The sequence below is a fragment of the Adiantum capillus-veneris genome, chromosome 2 (genome assembly GCF_014529385.1).
Source record: "Adiantum capillus-veneris isolate H3 chromosome 2, ASM1452938v2, whole genome shotgun sequence".
Lineage (NCBI taxonomy): Eukaryota > Viridiplantae > Streptophyta > Polypodiopsida > Polypodiales > Pteridaceae > Adiantum > Adiantum capillus-veneris.
The window spans coordinates 29910684-29922735 of NC_140932.1; the positions used below are offsets into that span (position 1 = coordinate 29910684).

The following is a 12052-nucleotide window of genomic DNA, read 5'->3' on the forward strand; positions in this document are numbered from 1 at the left end:
GAGCCATCAGTGCAACCACTTTCCACCTTTGAGTGCCCCAGGTAGCTTCTTCACAAATGGACCTCATCATCCTCTGAAAGGGCAGCTTTGGTATACATAAAATCAACACATTTTTGTACCTTCTTGATTTCCTTGAAAAGTCCCATGCAGCTTTGTAACTTCTTCATCCTTGGACCTTTCAAAATTTTACTTGGTTTTCCAGGTCTCTTCTTTGGGGTTGCAGATCTGCTACTTGCCTTAGCTGCTAACCCTGATCCCTTGCCCACCTTCCTTGCAGTGGCATTTGTTCTAGCCATTCCACTGTATAAAAATAGAAGAGTCCCTCTCTCTCTCTCTCTCTCTCTCTCTCTCTCTCTCTCTCTCTCTCTCTCTCTCTCTCTCTCCAAAACTCTCCCTGTCTCCCCGGGGGACTCACTATGGAAAACTTACAACACCACGTAAGTGCAGGGGAGGGATTTTTTTTTACAAGTTACATAAGCATATAAGTTAGGGATAGGCCCCCAATAATTTATCTCCCAAGCTTAAAAATAAGGGAGAGGGTATCATATTTATTGGGGGGGGAGAGTGAGAAAACGGAAAAATGAGAGAAAGTCTTTGTGTTTCAAAATTATGGCTTCCCAAAAGAGTCTGCACTCGAACTTGTGAGTCAATAGCTACAAAGATACATGCAAAAACTAAAAATTGCTTTGTATCAATTGATTGTTTTGTGATTATAGTTTATTTGTTGAGAGATGAAAGCTATAAAGAGTTTGTACAAATGGAAATTTACACGAAGAACCTAACACAGCTTTATAACCATGTTTTGTGAGTAATTTAGATGGGTCATAATTGGACGAGTAGGTAGAGTGCAGGTTGAATGGGCACATAGTTTGAAAGTCAAACTAACACACATTGAGGGTACATCTAGTTATCAACATTAGTGGTTCCTTAGTGCATTGCTAGTCACTATGCAACGTTGTTTGAATAGTTTTACTTAGTTAGATCATGTGAGACCTAAATTTTATATGTAAGATAGGGGTATTATAGTTTTATACATTGATTGCCGTATAAGCGTAGAAAGGGGGGTCATATTCCCTAATATGAGTCGTATATAGGGGTTTTATCAAAGTTGTCCGCTCGCAGGTGGCGTCCTGTTTTGTATATAGAGTGAATCCCCCGGGCCCTGTCTCTCACCAAAACTTATCCCATTACTAACGGCGCGCGAGAAAGATTTTTTTGACCCCAAAATACACCTCCGCGTGCCGTTAGTGAAAAGGAAACAGAAAGACACTCTCTCTCTCTCTCTCTCTCCTTCCTCCCTGTCTCCACTACCTCTCTCTATAACACAAACACACACACACACAGACTCTCTCTCTCTCTCTCTCCCCAAAGCATACCAAAAAACACACACACACACACACATAGACACACTCTCCCACTCTCTCACTCATTCTCCTTGCCCTCCACAGTACTAAAGGCGCGCTTAGAGACATCCAAATCGTAGGTGGCTGTCTTCGGGCGTCTTTAGTACACACACACACACACACACACACACACACACACACACACACACACACACACACACACAGAGGTTCTGTGTGTGAGTGAGTGTATGTGTGTGTGTAAGAGAGAGAGATATGAAATTTCCTGTGAGAGAAAGAGAGAGAGAAAAGAAACACACACACACACACACACACACACACACACACACACACACAGAGAGAGAGAGAGAGAGAAAGAGAGAGAGAGAGAGAGAGAGAGAGAGAGAGAGAGAGAGAGAGAGACCTTTGAGAAAGAGAGAGGGTGATACAGAGAGAGAGAGGCACAAGGCGACCTTTTAGAGAGAGAGAGAGAGAGAGAGAGAGAGAGAGAGAGAGAGAGAGAGGGAGAGAGAGAGGGCCAAACCTTGGTAGGAGACGCCAAGCCTACTCTCTTTTTCACCTTCTTACTATCGGAGACGCAGACGCACGCTCAGTTTCTCTTTCTCTCACTCTCTTTGACTCTCTCAGTGTCTCTCTTTCTCTCTCATGCCTTTAAAGTGTCACGTACTAACGTATCCAGCTGCATTAAATGACCAAATGTGCGGCATCATGCACACTAGATTCTATTTTAATCACCACGTGGGGCCCCGCCGGGGGTTACCGTTATACGTGTCTAGATGGAGAGAGAGAGAGAGAGAGAGAGAGAGAGAGAGAGAGAGAGAGAGAGAGAGAGAGAGAGAGAGAGAGAGAGAGAGAGAGAACCATAGAAAGAGAGTGAAACCTTAGAAATTGAGCAAGAGAGAGAGGGAGAGAGAGAGAGAGAGAGAGAGAGAGAGAGAGAGAGAGAGAGGGAGGGAGACTCATTACTGTCACAGAGAGAGAGAGAGAGGGACAGAGAGAAAGAGAAAAGAGCACAATGGAGCAGACGGCTCCCATGGATTTTCTGCAAACTCCACCAAGAAAAGGTCATCTCTTCACTCTATCTCTCTGTATTTCTAACAATAGCTAGCAGAGTGTGTGTGTGTGTGTGTGTGTGTGTATGTATGTGTGTGTGTGTGTGTGTGTGGAAACAAACAAAAACCCATACTGTTGAACACACACACACACACACACATACACACACACACACAGACATAGATACACACACACAGACACAGGGTCGCATACAGACTCTCTCTCTCTCTCTATCTGTCTCTCTCTTTCTTTGTCTGTCTCTCTCTGTGTACTAAAGGCGCACAGAGACTCAACCAAGTACTCTTTGCAACTCTCTACGCGTGCCTTTAGTATTGTTGAGAGGCAGAGAGAGAGAGAGAGAGAGAGAGAGAGAGAGAGAGAGAGAGAGAGAGAGAGAGAGAGAGAGAGAGAGAGAGAGAGAGAGAGAGAGAGAGAGAGAGAGAGAGAGAGAGAGAGCAAAGACTTGACATTATTTCCTGATGAATAGGATTAAGGTCCAGTAGGCAGAAGAGACTAAAACCGGACCCAGAGCTTGTGCCAGGATTCCAACCTTTACCGGCTCAGTTGCTTAGCATTTCTGCCAAAAGAACTTTTGACTTTTGTCAGGACTTTGATCAAGAAGAGTCAATTTGTGAAGATGAGTCAGAGAGGTCGGCAGGCCAAGAATATCCCTCACCCTACAAGGGTACCTCACCCTCTACAGTACTTGTCAACAAAAATACAAGAAAGAGGAATATAGACTTCTCAGATGATGCAGATCTCCCAGCAAGCAGTCCTTGTGCAAGTAATGGTAAAGCCAAAGAGGATGTGCCTTCTCTGGAAGAGCCAGCTGTAAATGATGAGAGGCTGTTTGATTTTGCAGCATTCTGTGGTGCTGGGGACAAATATGATCTAGTTCATTCTATGTTTAGCCCAAAATTTGATATTGAAGACCTTTTAGCTCAGCACTGTGAATTCTTGCAGCCCTACAAAGATCAATTTGAACTGATGGTGCAGGTCGGGAGGGTTGTTCTGCCCAGTATGACTGTCGTTCATTTAAATGACTGCGGTGGAAAAGGACAGGGACTGAAGAAGTATAGGGAATTATCACTTGCTTGCCGACATTCAGCTTGTCCTTTGCACCAAAAAGAGTGCAAACTTATTCAGGAATCCTTTGGCTTTATGATTTACCTGAACAACTTGTTTAGATTCCTCATGTAGAATCCTGATGAGGTGACAGAGGAGCAGGATGCAGCACCAGACGAAGAATGCGAGGAGACAACACACATACAAGAAGTCGAGGAGGTTGAAGATACAAGTCGACCTTGAGATTGAGGCAATTGAAGAAGTAAGATGCTCTCTATGAAAACAACAGAAATCAAACTACACTTGGATGTCAGTAACTTCACTGAGAAGCATGCTCAGATGATGTTTCCTGTTGTGCTTGAGTTTAGGATTGGAGACAGGACCTATATCTTTTAACATGATGTGCAAAGCATCTTTTATTTAAGGGAGGACTTCTCCCTGGCTATCATTTCCAAAATCCAAGAGGAGAGGAGTGGATTTGTTTCAGAGGATAGTAGCGATGATGAGGCAATGGAAAAATCCAGCAATCCAATGGAATGCCTCCGAAGTTGCTTTGAGAAAGCTGAAAAATACAAGGAGACACTACCGGATGAAGCCACCTTCCAAGCAATAAGACAAAGCCTAAGACCATCAACAAGTCACAAAGAAGTGGAGGATTGGTTTAACCATTCAGGTCAGGAGTCAACTACATCTGTGGACCTGTGGCAGGAAAACCTCTTTTTGCAGGAAAGCTTCATGGTAGCTCTCTCTCTCTCTCTGTCACTTACTAAGACACGATATGTGCCGTCTTGGATTGCTGACAAGGATGACTTCCTTCGATGGCGGACTCGAGAGTATCGTGGAAGGGATGCGGCCCTAGCACAGTACCTTTTGAAGCTTTTCAAGTCGCCGATAATTGTTTTTCACAATGGAATGTCACAAGAGGGTACAATAGAAACTTACACATTAAAGACACTATCACGCTTCTTGGGTGGACTTGTGCTGCCCAAAAGTGAAGATAAAGTCATTCTTGTGGACAAAGTGTTTGCTAGAGATTGTTGTGGTTACTACCCAGGCTATACAGGTGGTCGGGTAGCGTATTACTACACTTACACAGCAATGGCACTAGCTTTTGGCATACAAAACCCGGATGAACTTTTAGAGTATGGCAAACATCTTATGATTCGTTACAAGGGTGATGTGCCGAAACACAAAATTGAACCTTCAAAATCTTGATACACTTCAAATAGCAAATGTATAAGATCATGTATTACAGAAATATAGAAATTTTGTACAATGTCATCCACTCAGAGTATCTTTCTCCACTTGTGGTTCACATACACCATTGTCTCTCTCCACCTTCCTTGACCTTCACGAGCACCGGAGTTGTTGTATGCCATTGATCTTTTAAATTTTTTTTTGTAAATGTTTGATGGCTCGTGTTGTTGCTGAAGAGGCCAAGAATTCTTTTGCCTGCATTCGATGAATGATTCTACGATAGAACCATTCAAATAGTTCTCTCAAACTGTTAGCCTTGATTCGAGAGCCACCATGTCTTGTGTGCCTGAAATACGCATTTCTGGCCATGTAATGAGACTTTTCCATCCCTTGGGTATTCCATATTGCCGGGTTCCCATACTTTTATATAGAATATGGTAAATGATTGAAAATGATGTGCTGGATATGAAAACAGATTACTTAGAATGTTTTACACTCACATAGTTACACATAAAACAGAATCAAATACACAATAATACCATGTAGTGAGTAATCTAGGTGTCTGTCCATGCTGTCTTGAATAATTTCTTGAGAAGGTTGAGATTCTCCTTGAATTTGTTCATATCACCTTTGTGACCAGTCATCTTTGTCACACATTAAAAATAACATGTCTATTGATTGCCAAACCTCAGCCTTCGCATTACGAGTAGTTGGTTCTTGATCTTTGACTACAATATGTAGCTTTTTCCAGCTCTGATACTCTACCTTGCTAACATAAGATGTGTTATATATTTTTCCATGTTTTGTTAGCTTCGGATCTCGTATTCCTTGGGGTTTCGATCAAAACCTCCGTGCCTTCACCCCACCGATGGATGGTTTGCATGGGACATCCTTCTCAGCAGTTGACTCTTTTCATCCCGCTGGATTTTCACATTGCCACCATGAAGCCCCATATCTGACAGTACCAATTATAAGCACTGCAGGGCCACCTGTCGCTCTGCTGAGTTCTTAATTTTCCAAGCAAACCCGATGTATAAGTAGACCAATTTCTCCACAATTCTACAAAGGGCATGCATTGTACAGATGTGGACATTCACAAGTGGTATTTTCAAAACCGGTCCAAAAGCAGGGTCCTCGATATGACGTGTTGGAGCTTTTCTCCACCACTTTGGGTCCATGACCTTTGTAGGCTCCATGCAGAACAAACACGTCGACTTTGCCATTGCACCCATTCCACAATTATACATGCACTTTAATGTTTTGAGGTCACCTGCAAGATGCCACTAAACTTGAAAGTCTCCCCTTCCATCTAAACGTAGTACCTCTCCCTGGTTAGTCTGTCGATCAATCACCTCCTGAACATTAGTTTGATGGAACACCCAATATAGAATCTCATGATCTTCTTTCTTTACCTGCAACACAAAATAAATGAGACTTAAGTAGATGTGAACATTTGAGCTCAGCTGAGAATCTTGCTTACCTCAAAAGCACCAAGCCACCATATGTTAGATTCTGATTGAACACTAAAATACAAGAATCATCATTGGGACACTTTGAGAGGGCTCTATTCATTAAAGTAATAGTAACACGCTCTAGCTTCTTGTCTTTAACAAATTCACACTCATCCAGTTTCAACACAAAATGTAATACCCCTCGTGACTCTTCAAATGTGATGTTGTAAAACTCCACCATTCTCTTCTGCAACATCTGTAGGTCCATAAAAATATTATTGAACTCATAATATGCCATGTTTGCTCCATGGCCACTATAAGTTGCTTTAATATGAAACGGCTGTCCAAGATATTCTCCCTGTGCATCATTCAGGTGAAGCCTCTCTTTCCAAACACTTGAGGTTGATGGTAAAAGTTTGGATTTTATTCCCTTCTTAACAAAGATGGATGAGACAGATTTTTGAATATACTCTTTTGCTTACACCAAGTGAATCAAGTGTGCCTTGTATCTCTTTTGCAGGCACTGAGTTCTATGAAATAAAGCGGTCCACTACATTTTGCTGTAGGACCTTAAACTTCTTGTCATGTACTATATCTGCTACAAGGCTTCTACTTATAAGTGTCTTCAATCTCTTTCCTATATTGGCTTTGGGATCAATGTTTTCCTTGTCAGGATAGATTGAATCTTTACATGAAGACAATGCATACGTAAATAAAAGAAATTTTACTTAACTAACACTATCTAGTCACATGAAAACAATGCATAACTAGAAACACAAAAAATTTACTTAACTAAGACTATTTAGTCAACCAAGAAGCATCACCTTAATGCTCAGATTCTTTTCTTGAGACCTCCGGATACAACCTACAATGTTTCAAGATTGCGCAATTTCTTCTTTCGGATACGACCACCCAAGATGGTGTCCTTCATTTGACAACTTCGTACCTTTCCTTTCAGTTTCTGTACCTCTGTTTTGTGTTGCAAAATGGTTACATGATCTGTAGAATGCAAATGTGAAAGACGAACAATCTCACATTGTTGAGCTTGGAGAATGCCCTTATAAGTTTCAGCTTCCCTTGTAAGAGATTTACAATAACCCAGGAGGCCCTTTTCTCCATCACCAGCAAATGTCAATAAGCTTGTAGGATTGACAAATGGTGGAGACGCATTAGTCATAGGATTCTTAAGATAGAGAGAGCCTCTCGTCCAGATATCTATGTGTTTAGCTCCCTGAGCTCTGAGCGTGTCTATGGATGCGGGAGGTATATGTGTGTTTGCTTTACTCCGCTTAATCAATGGTTGGTACTCGTTGTTCAAATCAATGTGAAGGCGATATTTGGCTCGTTTCTGCATAACATTTGTGCCATTTGAGGAGTGCGCCATTAGCCAAAGGTGCAGGTTTAATGAAAGTGAATAGGCGGCTACGGCTTCGTCCCTCCATGTTAGCCTCATTCCCTCCATGTTGACGAGGTTCATTCAATGCAACTGAAAAGAAGATTATCCCTCAATCATTACGGACGAATGTTCAGAAGGGTAAAGAATCTACTTAAAGTACACTTTTTGAACTTTTACCATGACAGACCCGTCTCTATTATTTGCCATATTTTCTAGAGAGAGAGTGCAAAAAATATATTTTCTTAGAAGGCCCTCCAAATGACCTTCGAAATTTCCTAATGGATTACATTTGTGAAGATCCAATACGCTAGATGCCATGAATCCTTTTAACTATATTGCACCTAATTATTACAAGGCAGGACTCCCACTTGTTATCATAAAGCATGTGTAATGAAACAATCATCTTAAGGATTACTTTTGTAAAGATCCAACATGTGAGACGCGAGATTCTAGAAAATGTGCCATTGCAATTATGAGCAATGTACTGAATGTTGCTATGTATGCATCATCCTATCCAACTACTATTTCTCAATGAAAGACCCTGGTATTTTCTTTCAAAGAGTCTACTAGTCACAATTTTCTTTTTCAAAAGAAGGACATTATTCCCTGTAGATCCTTCCACAAAAAAACTACCAAAATGGCTACAAGCACCCTCTTAAAGGAAGTGAGACTCTCCCAAAAAAAAAAAAGATTTGAGAATCCAGATACAACTTCCAGATTCTGTGTGAACATCAACAACAGAAAACTAAGTATTTGGTACAGAGGACGTAGGGTAGAAAACTGGGAATGAGCATCTAAAACTGAATATTTGTAATTGTTGATAAATTTTCAATCTCTCTTGCACTGGCAAAAATTTCAACTTGAGATTGAATTTACAAATTAAAATGTTTATGAGTTTGAAACCCTAAAATAAACGTTTCTCTGTTTTTTACCCATACAGAAAGTCTTGTTCTCTACCAAAACTTGTCAGCATTTTTGACAAAACAACTCCAAAATTTGCAACTCGAAATTATCAACACTCCGATGATACGGCATGCGTGCTGATAAAAATAAAACTTTGTCTTGGTTTCTCACCTCATAACCTAGCTACAGTTTGCACAGAAACATAGCTCCAGAAGCTACATTAACAAACTTAGTGAGAAAAAAAGGCACTAAAATAGTGTCCCAAAAATAACTTTATGGGACATCGAGGCTAGGGCACCCTAGATTAGAAGCACAAAACAAGAATGGGTTGAAAATCGTTCCGCATTTTAATGAACATGAGACATACTTGTTAGATAAGCATCCCTTACAACATCTGAAATCTATTGCTTCCAAGGTAAGAGAGCCCTTTGGATGCTCATTGCTCTACATGATTAATACACCCATGCACAATGGATGGCGCCATTGTTGTCATCTACATAATTACACTTGCCACAATCACATTGCCCCATTTTATCGAAACTCATGGACATCTACTACTTAATAACATTTTGTCTCATTTTGAGCTCCTTGTATCCATCTAGATGTATAACATTGTTGTTATCTTCGGCTTCATCCATCAGCAAACTCAAAATATGTTGTTGTAGAACATGTAGATCAAATTTGATATAAAAGTCCATCTCTGGTCTTATATCACTCGAAAGATAACTGCATAGAAAGCCAACCTCAAATCCCGTCTCCCTTGCTGTTGTGCATACAGATGGGCTAAAATCAATTATGGTTGGCATTGCATCTTCAGCGACTTGCTGCACCCAGTACAATCGGAGATCCACCTTCTTGTTACCTCCTTCGTCACTGAATTTGACATCTATTTTGATGCCAAGAGAGAAAAGAACACCCCCCTTGTGCCAAAGCATAACTTCGTCAACAAGCTTACCATAATCTTCATTCTGGTATGCTACTTCAATTGTCAATCTGGGTTTTCGAGGCATCTTTGCTGTCCTCGACGTATACGCACAATCGGGTTGTTTACATATACCACCTTGTAGTCTGTGGCTTGAACTCCCTAACGGATAAACTAAACTGCCAAAAAACAGCCCCGTGTCCCCTACAGCTTTGTAAAATTGATGTTGTATTTGCGACTTTATCCATTCCACAACACCCTCATGAACCTTGGTTGAGTCCCCATCAAGTAACACCATCCCTTTATTGTTTGCCATGGCAAGAAATCCAACCCTCCAGCATGTCTCAATACCCAAAGCCCATTCCTCATAAGCCGGCATTGATACTTCTTTGGCGACAATAAATGGACCCTCACATAAAGCAGAACTGACGGCTTGTCTATAACTCTCTACGGCTGCCTCAAATCCATACGCGAGCATGTCAAACTCAGAAAGACTTCCGTGGAAACAAAGCTTCTGCCCATGTTCTTTCTGCGCGTCATCACAATTCGATTCCTTTTGCATACCTATAAGCCTACCACCAGATTCCATATGCTCACTGTACAATAGCAAGTTTCACGGTACTTATACTCGTTGGCATGAAAAGCTCACGTATTCGCTGGACTGAAAAGCTAAGGGTTCGTGGCCGTTCGATCTTGCTGTAATCAACGTGTGCTGTAGCTCCAATTATCTTATTAGGCCAGCCCGTGCACTTTTTGAGCGGAAAGCATACATGATACATTAATAAATAGGGCATCTTATAGGATTCTGCACTTTCACTTTCACTACTATGATTGGAAGGAAAAGTCAAACTTGCTTGTTTTTTAATAGCAAGATTTTAAAGATAGAAACTCTTCTGAAATCTCTCTGTCTCTCCCTCCACAAGAAGGCTCACTCTCTCCCTCGAACCCGGCTCTCTACACATAGCCTATCTCCCCGTGAGCGAGGACGGCCCTATGGGATCGAGGCATCAAGGCACAAGCTTTGCCCTAAGCCCAAGCTCGACACGTTGAGTCTTCCGCCTCGCCCATGTGCAAGCTCTTCGCCAATGGCGCAAGCTCCTTTGCGCTGCTCAACTCTAAGTTAACGTGTGCATTTTCTGACATGACGCATTCTCTGTCGACCTACCAGCATTCTCTGCCAACCCTAAACCCGCATACACAAAGCTTAGCTTAAAAAATCCCTTCCTCACCTTGGGCCGTTTTTAGGAGTGGCGGGCGTGCGTTCTTGGTAAGGTACTTACCACTGCATCATCGTTGCTTCTTCTTAGCGCTCTGGAGCTCTGCGAGCACTGTTAATAATCACTAGCGCTATTAATCGCTTGGGGGTTTTCAGCCATCGCGATTATTTGCTTTAGGAAGTGTATTTGAGCCTACACAATAATTATTCGGAGCACTCCTAAACATAAATAATCGCTTGTGACATTGCTGCCATAACGACTATTTACTTTAAGAATTGCATCTTGAGCCTCTACTTTCACCACTACCTTGGGGAATATCCTTTTTTAAGATCCCCGTTTTGGAAGGTGTCTCTTTTTGCTCTTTGGCGTTGGGTGCCACTCGATAATGGAACCCGAAGGGTTAGTCATAAGCGAAAATATTGTACAATTTTCACAGTTGTTAGCGGCGGGCAAACTATCTGAAATGGCGTTAGCAGTGCCGATGGATGAAAGCGATGGCTCAGTTTTGAAACCGTTACATGATGCGGAAATGTCGAGCCCCAATTCGCCGAAGGCTTCGACCATGAAAGTGGAAAAATTTGTACCGATTGGAAAAGTGCCATCTGAAGAACCAAGAGAGAAAATGGGCTCAACTCAAGGATTCAAATTCGAGGTTAAAACCCTCAAAGACGGGGCTACTCAGGGTCCCATCTGTACGAACTTAAATAAGGCGTCAACTGCATCTGCAGTTCGCAGGCCAGGCATCTCGTTTGCTAGCATACTCAAGGGGCCTAACTGTAAGGATTGTGGAAAAGGCTCAGCAGAAGGGTTGTCGAGTGAAGGAGGAGAGTTTGAAAAACTGCAAAATACAAGAGCTAGACTTCAACAAGAGCTTAAGAAAGTCGACAAAATGATTGGATCCGGCCCTAACAACAACAAAAGAACTAGTACCCAAGCAGATTGCAGTGGGCTGGTGAAAGACGGGTTGGCAGATCGGGTCTTTTCTGCTTTAAAAAAGTCTTTGCCCCAGCAGGTGGATGTTGCGGAGGCTATTACTGTAGCGATACCACCAGCAATTATCAAAAAATCGTTAGCCAGGCAAGCCGAGCTAACACTTGCATTTGGTTTCAGTGGAAGAATACCCCACAGGTTTGAGATGATTCAATGGCTTCAAGGCCCTCAAATTCTTGGCCATGGAGGAGCAGTTGAAAGTACTTTTTACCTAGCTAAAGGATTCTGTTCAGTGAGATTCAAAGAGGCCACCGACGTGGAAAATATCCTTGACAAAGGGCCCCTAGTCTTTAATAGGACTACGGTTTGTGTGGTGCCTTGGGAGCCAGTGTTCGACTCAGCAGAATCTCTACAAGGGTTCCATCCGGTCTGGGTTGAGCTTGTGGGTCTACCTAGCTGGATTTGGGAAAATCTCAGGATGCTTGCGAGCCAATTGGGCACTCCCTTATTTATACCTAGCAAGAGAGGGTTTGGTAGAACCTCAAACAGGGTTTGTA

General features: G+C 42.1%; 1 protein-coding gene across 1 annotated transcript; it reads right to left on the bottom strand.

Annotated features, from left to right (window-relative positions):
* Positions 1–8481: 8481 nt before the first annotated feature.
* Positions 8482–9941, bottom strand: LOC147462575 (uncharacterized). The gene has a single exon (XM_086526664.1). The coding sequence runs from the start codon at positions 9935–9937 to the stop codon at positions 8981–8983; it is 957 nt and encodes a 318-aa protein (XP_086382790.1). The 5' UTR covers positions 9938–9941; the 3' UTR covers positions 8482–8980.
* Positions 9942–12052: the final 2111 nt, after the last annotated feature.

Excerpts from the sequence above, each read along its gene's own strand:
- LOC147462575 (XM_086526664.1), bottom strand. The coding sequence starts at position 9,937 with ATGGAATCTGGTGGTAGGCTTATAGGTATGCAAAAGGAATCGAATTGT.